The sequence below is a fragment of the Trachypithecus francoisi genome, unplaced genomic scaffold (assembly GCF_009764315.1).
Source record: "Trachypithecus francoisi isolate TF-2019V2 unplaced genomic scaffold, Tfra_2.0 Lachesis_group15, whole genome shotgun sequence".
In the NCBI taxonomy this organism is placed as follows: domain Eukaryota; kingdom Metazoa; phylum Chordata; class Mammalia; order Primates; family Cercopithecidae; genus Trachypithecus; species Trachypithecus francoisi.
The window spans coordinates 23,177,444-23,194,764 of record NW_022681460.1 but is presented as its reverse complement, the minus strand read 5'-3'; the positions used below and the strand labels follow the sequence as shown (position 1 = coordinate 23,194,764).

Below are 17,321 nucleotides of genomic sequence, written 5' to 3'. Positions count from 1 at the left end.
TCATTAGCTTATTGACATCATGGCAACAGGAATGAACTCTATCTTGTTGAGGAGAGTCTTCAGCACGTAGCAGGTGTTCTTTCTATATTCTTGTGTAAATAAGTGGTAGTTAGGGAGAATAATATTAGATAAAAGAAAATGAGTAAGAGGAATATTAAAAAGGCATGATTGAAAGAGCTTGGTGAATAAATGAAAAGGAAAAATAAAAGAGAAAGACAAATTGGGATGAGTCTCATGTTTCTAGCATGGATAATGAATAAGAATTATGACTAAGGTATGGGGTAAGATTATGACTTAAATTTTAGTCTTGTTGTAATAATTGATGAGATCACTGCTCATATTAAATTAAATTTTATTTTTGCTGAAAAGATTTGGTATTTTCTAGTCTTATTTCAGTATATTTTAAAAAACATTTAGTGTGGAATGTTTCTGTATAAGATTAATACATACCATTTAGGTTGATTGTTCTCTGCTTCAAGATCAGAAAATTATCTCTCTATATTTTCATCCTCATATTTCTGGCATCCATCCAATATCAAAGCCAGGCTCCTTTGGCATATGGCATGATAATTTTTTAAAATTTTCCAATTATTTCAATTAAGGATTTGGAAAAGCTGACGAGTATTATTATCTTTGCAATCAAACTTGGTTTGGGTACCAAGTTTGTGCTTGGAGGATATGAAATAAAAATAGAAATAAGAAATAAATCTATAATTATCGTGAAGTTTAAACCCCTAACTACATAAAATCTCAGTCCAGTTAAAGGAAGATTTCTAAAAGTAGCAGGTAAGTTTTTGACATTAAAAACTGCCATGCAATCATCTCCTCATTTATTCCTGTTATTTAGATGAAAACTATTTATCTGTTTCTTTTCAGTTACACACAAAGAAAAAGAAAAAGTAAGAGAAAAAGAAAAACCTGCAAAGAAAGGTATGAAGTTATTTTTATTAGTTTTAACACACTGATTCCTTTCCCATTGACTTCCTACTCTTTACATTCAGATTTTAGATGACCACGCAGTTTTACAAATTAAATTAGGATTATTTTCTCCGACTAGAATCTGAAAAAAGGAATTTCTGAATTGAGATAAATGCTTAAGGCTGTTGAACTCAGTTACCATTTTACTTTCCAGAAATGTTGTGTCAGTTTTTCCTCTGGTAGTTTTCAGACTGCCTTAGACAGCAATGAGGATACTATATCAGAAATACTTGTCAGTTTGATAGGTAAGAAAGTAGATGTCGTTATTGTAACTTGCATATTTTGATTATCTATTAGATTGCTTTAATTTCTAATTGTTATTTATTTATGTAGAATAGATAATAAGATCTAATTGCTCTACACATAAAGATACTTTGTGAAAAGCTTCCTCTCACCTTGCTCCCAGCCTACTGATTCCCATTTCATGCCAAACTCACATACTCATGGTAAACCACTCTGTAAATTTTACATGCATCCTTCCAGAGCTTTATTATGTGTTTTCCAGATAGTACATGTTATTTTTCTCCCTATTTTTACACAAAATCTAGTATGTCCTATAACCTGACTTTTACAATTTAATAATACATCCTGAAATATTTTCATAGCACTAAGTATTGTTCTCATTCTCTTTAAAAAGCTGCATAGTGTTTAAATGAGAATGTTCTTCCTCTGTATTTTTTCCTGTAATTAATTGTTAATAATTAAATTAATAATTGATAATTTTTTCCTGATAGTTAATTGTTAAAGTTAATTTTATTTTTTATTTTATTCATTAAGTTCTTCAGTTCTAGGATTTCTGTTTGGGTCTTTCTTATGATATCTCTCTGTTTACTGAATTTCATGTTCAGATCGTAAATTATTTTTCTCCTTCCCTTGTATTTTTTGTGTTCTCTTTTTTCTTTCTGAGTTTCCTTAAGATTATTATTTTGAAAGGCATTTCATAGATTTCCCTTTTTTGGAGGCCTGTTACTGGAATGTTATTGTGTTCCTTTGAAGGTATCATATTTTCTTAGTTTTTCTTTCTTCTTTTAAAATTTTACTTTAAGTTCTGGGATACATATCCAGGTTTGTTACATAGGTGTACACGTGCCATGATGGTTTGCTGCACCTATCAACCTGTCACCTAGATTTTAAGCCCTGCATGCATTAGGTATTTGTCCTAATGCTCTCCCTCCCCTTGCCCCCAACCCCCTGACAAGCCCCACTGTGTGATGTTACCCCCGAGTCCATGTGTTCTCATTGTTTAACTCCCACTTATGAGTGAGAACATGCAGTGTTTGGTTTTCTGTTCCTGTGTTAGTTTGCTGAGAATGATGGCTTCCAGCTTCATCCATGTCTCTGCAAAGTATTTTTAACCGCTTACTATTTATAAGTTGAAAGATTCAAATATGTTTTTTAGCGATGTATATATCATGTGTAACTGTTCACACTCACTGCCCATTTCTCCTAATGATGTGTGTGTGTGTGTGTTTTGGATATGTATACCCCTTCGTCTATAACTTATTTTCAAATATTTTTCTGACTTTGTTTTATAGTTAATATTATGCTTTCTGTCTTTGTGAACGGACATGTGTGAGTTCATATATGTGTGTATGCATGTATGCATATGTTTAGATTCTTGAATTTTTAGGTGGTTAGATATGCTGATATTTTCTTGTGGTGTTTCTGGCTTTGAATCTTCATTCAATAATTAATTCAATAGCCACTAATATTTTCCTCAAGTTGAAAAAAGATTGTTTTTTTTGTTTTTGTTTTTGTTTGTTTTGAGACAGAGTCTCACTCTGCCACCCAGACTGGAGTTCAGTGGTGCAATCTCAGCTCACTGGAACCTCTGCCTCCCGGGTTCAAGCGATTCTCATGCCTCAGCAGCTCTACTAGCTAGAACTACAGACATGTGCCACTACACACTACAACTGGCTAATTTTTGTATTTTTAGTAGAAATGGGGTTTTGCCATGTTGGCCAGGCTGGTCTCGAACTCCTGACCTCAAGTGATCTGCTCACCTCAGCCTCCCAAAGTGCTGGAATTACAGGTGTGAACCACAGTGCCTGTGGTTTCATATTTTAAATGAACATTAATTCCTCAAAAATCCATTTCAATGTATGATGTGAAGTAAAATTCTAACTTAATTTTTGCCATTGTTTTATGGTGGATTGTGTCTAGGATAACTGGGCCAGATTTCAGCTGATTTGTGCATCCAGAGAATGCATCGTCTGCTGAAGTTTTTGTTTTGTTAAACACTCCAGTTAGGTAGAACACATTACAACATTTAGGAATCAGATCAGTTGAAATACGTTTCAATATTTTTTATGTATATTTATACTTAAAAATACCAAAATCTCACAAATCACCACTAAAAATCTTACTCATGTAACCAAATACCACCTGTACCCCAATAAACTACAGAAAAAAAAAGAAAATTTCAATTAAATAGTTGTTGTTTTCTTCATGTTTATTTTCTTATTTTCTTATCATATTTTCTTCATGTTCAATTTCCATGAACTTCAATACAGCCATCTCCTTTCTCTGTTCTAGAAATAGGTGACCATTCCTTGTCTGCTATTGGGTTAAGCAGAATTATTAGCACTAGGTTCTGTGTATTCTGACTTAATGAAATGATCTGCTATTCCTTGTGATTTTTTTTTTCAAACTTCACAGTAGCTAAATGTTTTCTATTAAAAAAAAAAGTTAGAAATTTTTGCCCTTAAATTATAAGTGCTGCAGAAAAATGTATTCAAATTGAAAAGCAGAAATAAAATGCTACATTGTAAGTGCTCTTTTATTTACCTTATGCCAATTAAAAGATGTTTACTTTTTAGGAGATATGTTATTATAATGTAATCCTGTGACCTTATGTGACTAGTGCCTTGCTTAGCCTAGCATAATGCTCCTTTTGTTAACATTGTCTAATATGTTAAACGCATAATCCCAAGTGGTAGTGGAGGTGGCTGTGGGCAGTCCTGAGTGGTGGAGAGGCTGAAACTCTGGAGGAGGAGGCACCTGGTCTCTCAGCAACTCTGCATCTGTCAGGGACACTGGTCTTCAACTGAACCATTAGGCTTTCTAAGGCTTAAATCATCTCTCCAAGATTCTGGAGGACACTATTCAACAACTGTATTTAAAAATAATAGATTTTTGAATACATATTTTAAACATTTCTTGATGATGTAAGTAAAGCTGATGTACATTCTTACTATTCTTGTTATAAGTTGGAGAAATGGAAATCTGTGGAACTAATTTTTTCCTCTAGTAATTCAATACGTACACTTTATCAACTGTCCAGTTAAATCTCATATTTCACTACTTAATTTTCATAGTTTATTTAATTACCATTGTTATTCTTGAAAAAGTAGTATGTAAATATTGAAAAATGTATGATTATTTGGTAATCTACCAAACGACACAATTTAATTGAAATTTAAAAATAAACATAATGATACATTTTTTGACAAATTCTTATAAAAAATTTTCCCTCTCAGTTGTCTTCCCTGAAAGCTTTATCTATTTGCAATAATGACTTGAAAAAGAGTGGATCTGATTTTCAAAAAGCTAAATCTTAATGCCTAGACTTTTACATTGAATTCTATACAACTGTTATTACATTAGTAACTCTTTATTTCTGAATTAGACTTATTAATGTCATAAATTTTCAAAATATTACATATTAAGTTTTAGCACTTATGAAACTGAGGTCAAAAGAAAGCTTGGTTTTGAAATCTATTAAAACTGTGTACTAATGTAAAATTTTCTGTTTAAGCAACTCACAAGGAAAAAATTGAGAAAAAAGAAAAACCAGAAACAAAGACAGTGGCAAAAGGTAACTTTTCAATTTATTATTTCCATAACTAAATTCTTTTTACTTTGAAAGATTAATTTTTGGGTAACAGATAGTTGGATATTTGTAAACTTTTATCATTTTATTTACATTAAAAAGTTAATTTGGTCTTACATTTAAAATTTAATATCTAAAAGAATAATTAAACTGAACACTTACTAGAGAATCTCAAAATGTGAGAGGAAAATGAAGAGCTTCATCATATGTGGTAGACAGAATTTTGAGCCCCATAACCCTCATTCACCCCTTGGTGTCATCCCTGTAGCTATGCTATATTACATGGCAAAAAAAAGAAATTGCAGAGGCAGTGAAGATTGTTCTAAAATAGGGAGGTTATCCTGGATTATCCAAGTGGGTTCAATGTAATACCATGAGTCTTTAAATGTGGAGAGATTCAGCAGACAACAAAGAGATTTGAAGTATGAGGACTTTTGCCCATTGGCTGGCTTGAAAACGTGAGAAGAAAATGAATTCTGTCTCCATGTTGAATAAGCATTAAAGCCAATTCTTTCCTCTAGTCTCCAGTAAAACACAAAGTCTAGGCGACAATTTGATTTCAGCTTTGTGGACCCTAAGCAGAGAATTCAGTAGAGCCATGCTGAGCCAACACTTTGGAATCATAAAAACTGAAAGATAATAAATGTGTGTTATTTTAATTGGCTAAGTTTGTTGTAATTTGTTACCACAACAATAAAAAAACTAAAATAACATATTTGGTTCACAATTTTTCACCAGTATTATACCTTGAATTTGATTTTAGAATACTCAAATTCAGAATTTTCTTTTTTAAAAATTATTTTCAATATTTATAGGTACATAGTGGTTGTACATATTTATGGGGTACATGTGCTGTTTTGATACAATATATCAAGCATACAATGCATAATTATCAAATCAGGGTAATTTGGATATCCATCACCTCAAACATTTATTATTTCTTTGAGTTGGGAACATTGCAAATTCACTCTCTAGTTATTTTGAAATATACAATAATTATTATTTATTATAGTCATTCTATTTTGCCACTGAGCACCAAGAACATATGTTGAGGAAAGGACAGTCTCTTCTATAAATTGTACTAGGAAAACTGGGTATGCAGAAGAATGAAACTAGACCACTATCTCTCACCATATACAAAAATCAAATCAAACTGAATTAAAGACTTAAATGTAAGACCTGAAACTATGAAACTACTTGAAGAAAACATTGGGGAAATGCTTTAGGACATTGGTGTGGGCAAAGATTTCTTGAGTAAGACCTCAAAAGCATAGGTAACCAAAGCAAAAACAGACAAATAGACAACTTCTGCACAGTAAATTATTTTCTTGTCTCAAAGAGAAAGAATTGGCTGGGCACAGTGGCTCACACCTGTAATCCCAGCATGTTGCGAGGCTGAGGCAGGTGAATCGCTTGAGGTCAGGAGTTCAAAACCAGCCTGGCCAAAATGGTGAAACCCTGTCTCTAGTAAAAATTTAAAAATTGGCAAAGTGTGGTGGCACACACTTGTAATCCCAGCTACTTGGAAGGCTGAGACAGGAGAATATCTTGAAACCTGGAGGCAGAGGTTGCAGTGAGCTGAGATAGCGCCACTGCACTCTGGCCTGGGCAACGGAGTGAGACTGTCTAAATAAAAAAAAAGTGGTCATACATAAATCTTGATCAATATTTTTACTTTAAAAGTTTGAGAACTGAAAGTACCATAATAATGTGCCAAATATATTCATTAGTATATCACTTTAATATTATATATTTTGGCATATTGAATAACAAAGTTTTTCTGTATTAAATTTATCTGCCAATTACTAGAAAAAAATGGATTTTATTTGGTAATTTAATCCTATTCCCTACATTTAAATTTCTCCCTTATTTTTTAAACTTTACATTTTAGGCAATCAGCTAGAAGCCTCAATTCAGTAATTTTGAGAAACTACCCATTTAGGTAAAACTTAGAAGCATTTTTAAGATTTAGTTTGATTATCTACTAAATGTAAAATAATGAGATATTTGAAGCAGATATATTTTCAATAAATCTTCCATTAGATAACCAAATATCATTTTATTAAATTTAATATGGATGAATTATAAATTGAAACGTTTTTAGAAGATAACATGAATTTACTTTCAAGATTAAATTACAGTAAATAAAAGTAATTTTATTTTGTTTCTCCTGTTTCATAGATACAAATGAAAATACATTTTGCGTATATATAATTTATTTTCATTACATATACATGAAATCTTATGTGATAGATGTATGAAATCTAGTGGACATTTTAAAGATCACATAAATTAATTGCCTAGTTTAACAGATGAAGAAAGTGACCTCTAGAGAGAGAGAAAAAAAACTTTGCCAGGTCATAAAACTACTTTCTGATTGGGGTAAGACTAAAAACCCAGGTGTGGTAAGTATAAATTGAGTATTCTTCACAAAAATAATTAAATACATGTCTTCAAGCGTCATAGTTTTTCTAAAAATTTGTTGAATACTGCATTAGTTACACATTGCTTCATAGAGCATTACCACAACATTTGAGGCTTAAATCAATGCACATTTATTATCTCACAGTTTCTGTGGATCAGGAATCTGGGCATGCCTTAGAGGAATCTGGGCATGCCTTAGCTCAGGCCTCTGTTTTGCAGTCTTACAAGGCAACAGACAAAGTGTTAATTAGGACTTCAGTCTCATCTGAAAGTTCAACTGAGGAAGCACCATTTTTAAGTTCATTATATGGTTGTTAGTGAGATTCAGTTCCTCGAGGACTACTAGTCAATCAGTTCCTGGCTGGCTGTTGGCTACGGACCATCTTTAGTTCCTTGATATATGAGTCCTGTGAACATGACAGCTGGCTTCATTAAACCTAATGAGAGAGAAACAGGAAGACAGAAATTACAATCTTATCTAGACTAATTATGGAAGTCGTATTCAATCACCTTTGCCATATGGGTTAGCAGCAAATTCCTAGGCCAACCCATATTGAAGGGAAGATGATTGCACAAGGATATGAATGCCACAAGTTGGGAGTCACTGGGGGCCATCTTGAGTCTGCTTGCCATAAATACTTTCCATTTACATATTTACATCATTCTTCTGGGGGAGGTACACATGCACATACACATACACACACAAACATACATATATATGTGTATATATATGTATGCATAAGTATATATGTGTCTGTTTACAACATGTATATGTATGTGTATGTGTGTACACGTTTGTATACAGTATATGCTTTTTATTTTTATTTTATATGTGTATGTATTATATTATAAGAAATTAATAGAAAGTGTTCTTTATATAATAAGTGGTTTCTGGTGAAACAAAATAAGATAAAAAATCATACATTAAAGATAGAAAAAATTATAAAGTATCTTTGAAAAGTGTGATCAGTTAAAGTAGAATCTCCCTTTGAAGAGCTGTGATTTCCAGAGACACTTGCATAGAACACAGCGTGTTTCTTGCTCTGTTGCATCCTGCTTGCTGAAAGGCAGTCATTGGTTAGAACACTTCAGGGATTCCTCCTGGGGAAGAGTGGACCTTTAATGTCTACCTTGATACATATGTAGGACCCCATATCCACTGAGAAAACTAGCCTATTTCTGTAGTTCATTAAAAATAACAAAGACAGGGTAGAAGAAGAAGAAGAAGAAGACAATGATGAAAAGAGAAGTTGAGTGAGGTGAGCCAAGTTTGGGCCCAGCTGTCTATTTGATGTGGATGTCAGTGTGACCTTCAGATGTCTGTGTGTTTGATGAAGTGAGAGAGGTTATTGTTGCCTTGGTCACATTCAGGAAGACATTTTATCACTTTCACATGGTTCGTGTATATTTACATCTGCCCTTGTATGTCTTAAAATACATTTTTTGTATCATCTTTTCAGGTTAATAAGTGTGAAATTTATTGTGATTAGAAATTGGGTTAGTCATTCTGATTCTACTCTTTCTACTCCTGACTCATTTAGTTGCACCATCTTTGATAAATGGCTTTTTGATACTTAGATTTTTCAAATGTAAAATAATAATGAAATAGCAATTCTTGCTGTATGTTAAACTTTGAGCAAATTCTAGGGAAACTCCAAGAGCTCTAGATATGCAGATTATGCAGATATAATATTAGAAATGTTTATGTACTTATTTTACAGAATTCAAATTCTTTTGCTCAGTGTTACTTATCTCCACAGCTTCCACAGAGGAAGGGGCAGCTATAGTGGCGATTCTTTTTTTTTTTCAATGCAAAAAAACTGAAGCAAAGATAAGTTAAGCAGTTAGCAGTTCTTTATGGAATGAGAGATAAAATTTGTTATTTTCTAACTCCCAACATGTGTAGTATGTTTATTGAGGGATATTGTTCTATTTAATACTTTGTCATCAGACATTCTGAATCTGATGCAGTAGCTAATGGATCATGCTAATTCCAAGATCTAATGAAATATGCTGATGTCATTTTTTTTGATTAAGCCATTTTGTTTTCCATTTGACAGAAGTCATGAATAAAATGCCTTCCTAAATAAAACCGGGTGATTTGAATACCCATGGCAATACTTATTGTTTTTTTCATTCCTTAATAAAGTTCATCACTTAAACTATTTTAGGGAAAAATCAGGAAAAATATTTTGGCACAAAACTGAAGAATATCTATTCAAGTTAAAAGTAAATAGAAGTTGGGTGTTGCTTTAGTTTCATGATATTTTCTTTATTATAGCCACATCATTGTTTAGTTCTCACTCATTTTTTTCTAGTATGAGGCAAAGTTATCTATTTCCAGGGTGAAGGTGATTGAAAAGTGTCTAAAATAAATAGAAAATATTTTATTATTTTTATACTTAAAGTCAATGATTATAATGAGTTAGCTATATATGTGGTTCTACCTCTTAGAAAATAATAATTGCCCACTTATAAATTATAATGGCATTAAAAATAAATCTGAATTTCACACATCTATAATTCCATACTACAAGTTAAGGTTAAATCAACTGTAACTTACAAGGAGTAAATAGCTGTCATTTAGAGTAAGCAAATATAGTAATTTCACACAAATTAGTATAAACAAAAAAAAGCTGTCAAATTTAACAGGTTTAGACGAGTTTATTTCTAAACACATATGTACATATGCAGTCTCTATATCACTATATTATACATATGATCTGAGTATAGTAGAATATTTACTCTCTCCTTCATCAAAATTGCTAATCAAGTATACATTTATCCTGTGTTTTCTCTGAAAAAATCATTGTGCTAGACACTATAGTGATACAAAAATGAATAATAGAATTCCTACCCCTAGCACTCTCTGTCTGGTAGGGAAGACAGATAGATCAAACTATCTATAATTCAAGATATATAATGAAGAATAAAATGTATACTTTAATGAAAATTCAGGCAAATGGAAGCTCAGGGGAAGACATTATTAATTCAATTGGGAGAGGCATTTTTTTTTTGCATATGAATTGACCATGAAGAAATTTAATCCCAGTACTTTGGGAGGCCCAGGCAGGTGGATCCCCTGAGGTCAGGAGTTCAAACCAGCCTGGCCAACATGGTGAAACCCCATCTCTACTAAAAATACAAAAATTAGCCGATCATGATGGATCATGGTGGCACACGCCTGTAATCCCAGCTACCCAGCTACTCGGGAGGCTGATGCAGGAGAGTTGCTTGAACCCGGGAGGCAGAGGTTGCACTAAGCCGAGATCGTGCCATTGCACTCCAGCCTGGCAACAGAGCTGAGAGTCTGTCTAAACAAAAACAAACAAACAAAAAGCAAAAAAAGAAAGAAAGAAATTTAAATATATGGAAAAATATAGAAAATATAGAGAATTCAGTCTGACAATATTTGACACATGGAAAAATACATAAAATATTCAAAAGAAAGAAATCCATTCAGTAGAGGAATAAATTTTTGGAAAGATGCTGTAAGATGGGAGATAGGAGGAAGTCAGATAGTACAGGGTTTTAATTTTGCTATGCTAAAATTTATTCAGATAGTTTTATTATTATGCTGATTTTTAGAGCTCCAGCAATTAGCTGTGAGCCCTGGTTAACACAAAGTCTCTAGAAGTGTTTTTAGGTGAACATATAATGAGCTATATGAGATTGAGGTGCTGTTGACCATTGCAGTGAAACTTTCTTCCCAGACAGACACTAATAAACATTCCAGTGTGGAATTCTGGAATGATTTCAATTTAAAGTCCTCCGTAGAAAGTTGCTGGTTTCAGTCACAGAAAGGTTTGAGTTTACTGCAGGAAAGAGCAGAAACGAGCAAAGGAGGTTTAGAAATGATTTACAGGAAGAAGAAGAAAATCCCCTGAGTGTAGTCATAGAAGCCACAAAGATGTTGAAAGTTTAGGGACATGTGAAACCCCATCTTACTAACAATGTAAAATTAACCAGGCTTGGTGGCAGGAGCCTGTAATCCCAGCTACTTGGGAGACTGAGGCAGGAGAATTGCTTGAAACTGAGAGGCAGAGTTTGCAGTGAGCCAAGATCATGCGATTGCACTCCAACCTGGATGACAAAGCAAGACTGCATCTCAATTAAAAAAAATTATGCAGTAATTGGGTAATATTTGTATGATAATTTTATGATTAAACAATATTGAATAACGTGTATCATAATTCCCTTTCTTAAAAATTATCAATACACTTCAGCTTTAAGAAAGTTCAAATTAAATGACCAGGTTAGTTTATGGTTTCCAAATGAATTTAGTCATGAGAATACTCTCCAGCACCTAATACAGTATCAACATCTTCCTGTAAATATCTGAAGTATCTGAGAAACAGTGTTTTGGGAAGTGCCGGCATAGTCAATTAAGTGCAGTACCACAGATGATTTTTGTTTGGCAAGCTAACCAGCATCTGGCATTATCATTTTCATTCTCTTAATGGGACCTTCTGATATTATCTTGGCTTAGCCTGAAATCATCATTTAGGGTACGAAAGTCAAGAAACCTGATTACATTTTTTCATCAAATTCTTTTTTTTTTTTTTTTGAGACAGAGTTTCGCTCTTGTTACCCTAGCTGGAGTGCAATGGCCCAATCTCGGCTCACTGCAACCTCCTCCTTCCGGGTTCAAGTGATTCTCCTGCCTCAGTCTCCTGAGTAGCTGGGATTACAGGCATGCACCACCAGTCCCAGCTAATTTTTGCATTTTTAGTAGAGATGGGTTTTCACCGTGTCAGTCAGGATGATCTTGATCTCCTGACCTCGTGATCTGCCCGCATTGGCCTCCCAAAGTGCTGGGATTACAGGCATGAGCCACCATGCCCGGACTTCATCAAATTCTTTAACATGAGTGACAATAAAGGCTCCACAGTACATTAGCAAATGACATAGAGGATTCCAACATGGCAGTAGAGCTGCTGTGGTATATAGTGGTTATGTGTAGTCACATATAATAAGGAATGTCCAATACGCAGCATCTATTATGAACAATTTTCCACACATTATGTGCTACATTATTATTGCTTTTTAAAAGATGCTTGAATGATCCACAGACTAGTTAATTTGCATCCCAGTTCCCTCTTCCAAAATGCAGATAATATCAAATTAAGAATATATGTGTGTAATATATATATATATTCTAATTTATGTATCTATTCATATGTATTTTTATTTATAGCCCTTTGAATTTCTCAGGATATGTTTAAGGACTTTAAAAACTAGTAGAATTATCGCTGACTTAAGATAAATAGGAGCCAATATCTCAATTTCTGCACTTTCAGTTTTTCTAAAGCCAAATCATTAGAGATTATATGTCTCTCAGTTATCCTCTAATGGATTTTATTGTTTTATTTCTGTTAGTCAACACCAATGCAGATAATTTTACACTTGCATTCCTAATTGTTGTCTTTAAAAACGACTTTGTTGGCATTTCAGTTTCTTGAATGACCCTTAAGATCTTTCAGTTATAGAGCAAAATGATCACGTGCTTATAAAAGGAGACTACTTCACTGGACATTGTCTTTCACTGAACATGCCTGTATATCCATCCACTGCATACTACAAATGCCTCCTTGTTGACGTGCTAAGTTACAATTGCCTTAAATAGTGTTTTCATGTACAAATTAAAAGCCATAACACTTTTAGTAGTCTATCTAATATAGCACTTTATAAACTATAAAACTCTGGTAAGTCACAAGTGTTTATGTTAAGAACAATATTTTTCATTGTTTTCTGTTCTTCCCTCTTTCTTTTCCAATTTTCCTTAATGACATAGTACAGATGAAACCTTATGTTTGTAAATAAACAAAAATATTTCAACATCTCTTAACTTTATACAGAACAGAAGAAAGCTAAGACTGCAGAAAAGAGTGAAGAAAAGACTAAAAAGGAAGTGAAAGGTGGAAAACAGGAGAAAGTGAAGCAAACAGCTGCAAAAGTAAAAGAAGTACAAAAAACACCATCAAAACCCAAAGGAAAGGAGGACAAAGAGAAAACAGCTGTGTCAAAGCATGAACAGAAAGGTAAACATTCAGAGCAGGAGGCTGCCGGAGGTTCTAAGAGAATATTGGGCAAGAAGCACATGCAGTGAAATTTAAAGCTGAGAAAGACCAAAATCAGACTTCAAATGGGGGTAAAAGACATTAAAGTAAATATATCGGAAAGGAAATACAGTACATTGGAAATTAATATTTATTTATAAAAATACTAAAATGTGTTCACATATCTAAAGGGGCAATTTGAAATATTTTTAAAAGGGGTTTGGAGGTAGCATCCAAAATCATATAAAGATTGGGGATAAATGTTGAATTTTTGAGATATGGAATGTCTGTTAAGAGGTGGAATAAAGATTGTATGTGTCATACTCTTTGGAGGAAAGTGGTCCCCCAAAATGACAGCAATTCCTAAGGAGATTGTTAAGGGGCACATATTGGCATCATATAGAGTAAATATCGTAAAAACTATCCATACATTACTGTTGCATTGGCAAGAGCACATCATTTAGAATATACATCAAATTTTTAAATTTATTTAATAGGCAAGATGTTATAGAGAAGACAGCTCTTAAGATTCTTTTTCAGTTTCCATTGACTAAATTTCTAACTTTAGAAAGCTCTGAATGTGACATATTGTGCCACTCTTCAGCAAGAGTGATGTCAAACTTACATCCCCACTTTGCAAAAATATAGCACTTAAATGGAGGTGGAATATAAACCTGAATTTTTTTTTATGGAAGGTTGCTACGTGAATATACAGAGCTGAAGGTTTAGGAGGGCAACTAAGGGTCTTATTGTACCACATCTCTGGCACTTGTTGACTCTTTCTTTTCCTAAGTCCATTCCTGACTCCAGGTTGCTGTATAATCCTGAGACTCCTTTACAGAATACGGGGATCTAATATGTAGGGACTATTCCTCTAACTGATGTTTCTTAGAGGCATTGCAAAACCAAATTTTTCTTTACTTTGTAGAACTTTTGATTAATGTTATCTAAGGACTGTGTCAAAGAATTGGTTTCTATTAGATTTTAGTTTAAGGCATCTTACAATTTTGTTACAGAGCAAGCTATTTAGAGGATGAAACTGAAATTAATTTTTCCTCATTATAAGGGACAAGAAATGAAATTTGCAATCCGCTCATACTGTATTTTCATCTTTTTTCTCTTGAATTTGCATTTGTAAACTTTGATTCACATGTAGTATTTGTCAACTCTGATTTATACGACAAAAGATACATGTTTTAAAAAGGAAAGAGTTTTTCTTTTTTTAGTGATTTACAAACTTTTTAATTTAGATAATTTTAATTTATTTAATATTTTAAGTTATAAGTCATATTAAAATTTAGGAGTTCTAAAACTTTTCCCAATTTTCAAGGTGATTATATCACCATGAAAAAAATTTAAAAGTTAATTATTACTTCTATCAAAATTTTGTCATTAATGAAATATTTTGGTAGGAAAAAAGAATGAAGTAAATAAAGAGAAAATACATTGAATACAATATTTTACTGTGGTTAAAAAAAAAAAAAAACAGCCAAAATAATCTTTGGATTCACTGGTATGATTACTTAGATCCTAAAATCCTTTACACTTTAGATGGTTGTTCAAAAAGAAAAATAATCACATGAAATCAGTGAAAACCTACAAAGTACATTCTAATTTTTAACCATAAATACAGAATGTAAAAATTGATGCCAGTTATATTTGGAAATGTCAAAATACTTATCTAACAACTAGGAATGTGAATGTATTTTTTGATGTTAATTTTTCATATCTTTGGGGATTTGGGAGCCATATTTTATTGATAAAAACTCATCACCAGAACACTTTAAAATAATATTTATTTTCCAGGCCACAAATATTGTATTTCATTTCTATCAGTAATCAGATTTATTAAGGACAGCATTATATTACCATATCCATTTTCAGTCTACTATTTTTATTTCTACACAAAGAGCTATTTATCTATTAAAAAGACATTCAAATATCATTTAGAGTTAAAAACAAAAGCACAAATGTGATTTTATCGGCTAAACAATTGCAATTGCTAAAGCAAGTCTCAGTATTGAGAACAGTTGCCATCAATTATATAAATGTGTCATTAGGTAAGTAATCAAAACTTAACCTCTAATGGCAGATCAGACATATAAATATATCATTTTACTTTTCATTTATTTTTTACTAAGTAAAGATTTAATTAAGAACATTTTTAAATTAAAGAAAACTAATTACATTATGATTTTAACTAAGCAAGATAAACAAAGATACAGTTTTTATTAAAATTTCTGAGGCTTTGGTTTTGAAAATTTTATATGATGACTTAGTGTAACTGTTGAGTTAGCTTTTTGGGCAAGAGAATACTCATTCACATAGTTAAGTTAGACCTAATATGTTTGAGGCATTCTTTTCACATAGATTTCTAAATACTTCTTTTTAAAGAAACAAAGCTCATAGGTCCTTCACTCACTTGGAAACAGATTTTTTACATGGGCACATGTTTATTAGTAATTATTCAATTACATAGTATACATGTGAATATATTCAATGTAGTTACTCTCAATATTGTATATGGAAATAATACATCTCTTTTTCTGCTTGAAGCATTAGGGATAAGATGCATATGTATATACACACCTACCATAAACACACACACACACATACACACACACACACACACACACAAACACAAATCAAATAATCTAGTTTTTATGAACCCGTCTAAATCTGTATATAGAGTAGGAAGAGTTGGCATAATCAGACATTGCTCCCTAGTTTTCTGATGACCTCTGGGAGGTCCGTGGGGAAGGAAGAACAATTTTTTCAGCTGCCACACACTTTGCTCATTCATTCATTCTTTCTTTCTTTTTAAACAACTATTTAAATACTTGTGGCAGGCAGAGAAAGTATAGCTAATGTGAATCTGTTATAGAGCACTGGACCACATGTGCCCCATCCTCATTAGAGGTTTCATAATTTTTTTAAATTTGTTTTTGTTGACACTCTGCACCCAGAATGTATTTTCCCTTGGTTACCACTCTACAGGGAACACCAACTAAGTATCCTTTGAATGACATGTATCACTGCTTCCTGAGGATCAAGGAGAGGAATGGAGGACAGCATGTGTTATTCCAAGAAGGATGTTTATTTGGGAAAAATGTGCTTACAATGATGAGCAAATTTAACATTATATAAATTATTATCTCAGAACTATGAAAGTTAGAATGGCAGGATAATTTATATGTTCTTTATGAAAAGTTTTCTGCTATGACATTTAAGTTGGGTTTAAAGAAACACTTTTAGAAAACAGATCTTTCAAAATCCAGAAGGCTTGGTTTTTCTGTATTCTTAGATAGGTTAAGCAAATAAACTGGAGACTTCCCAACCCATACCTACCTAGAATTCTTATACATTGTTAAGGTTATTGCCAAGGACAGGTGAAAATGGGCATCCTAACTTAAAGTAGTTGAAAATTCCTATCAGCTTTGATAGGAATAAAAACATCTTTCTCATATTCCTATTGATATATTGGTGCCATTAGAATACAAGATCAGAGCACTATTTACATATAACAATACCTTCTTAGTGTTGTAACAAATAATTTTCTAGGTTAAAAAAATCCTGTGAATTCATAAGAAATTTCATTTTTATGATTAGAAGTTCATTGGGCTGTTGGTGTATTAATTAAATGAATGATTTTTGGATCTAGGAAATATAAGAAATATAAGTAAGGTACAGTTGTCCCACAGTATCTGTGGGGGATAGGTTTCAGGATTCCCTGCAGATACCAAAATCCACAGATGTTCAGAGTCTTTCATATAAAATGGAATAATATTTGCATATAACCTATGCACATCCTCTTGTATACACTAAATCATCTCTAGATTAGTTATACTACCTAATATATTTAATAAATGCTTTGTAAATACTTATTATACTGTATTGTTTAGTAAATAATAAGAAAAATGTCTGTATATGTTCAGTACAGATGCAACATGACAGCCATAACTATATATATATATATTTGTTTGTTTGTTTGTTTTGAGACGGAGTCTTACTGTGGCACCAGGCTGGCA

General features: G+C 32.6%; 1 protein-coding gene across 1 annotated transcript in view; it reads left to right on the top strand.

Moving 5' to 3' along the window:
* TRDN (triadin) overlaps positions 1-17,321 on the top strand; it is a 431,045-nt gene that overhangs the window by 123,567 nt on the left and 290,157 nt on the right. Inside the window, exons 6-8 of the mRNA XM_033234448.1 lie at positions 877-930; positions 4,736-4,795; positions 13,093-13,275. Of these exons, the coding sequence (XP_033090339.1) occupies positions 877-930; positions 4,736-4,795; positions 13,093-13,275 (297 nt within the window). The remainder of the gene's footprint in view (positions 1-876; positions 931-4,735; positions 4,796-13,092; positions 13,276-17,321) is intronic.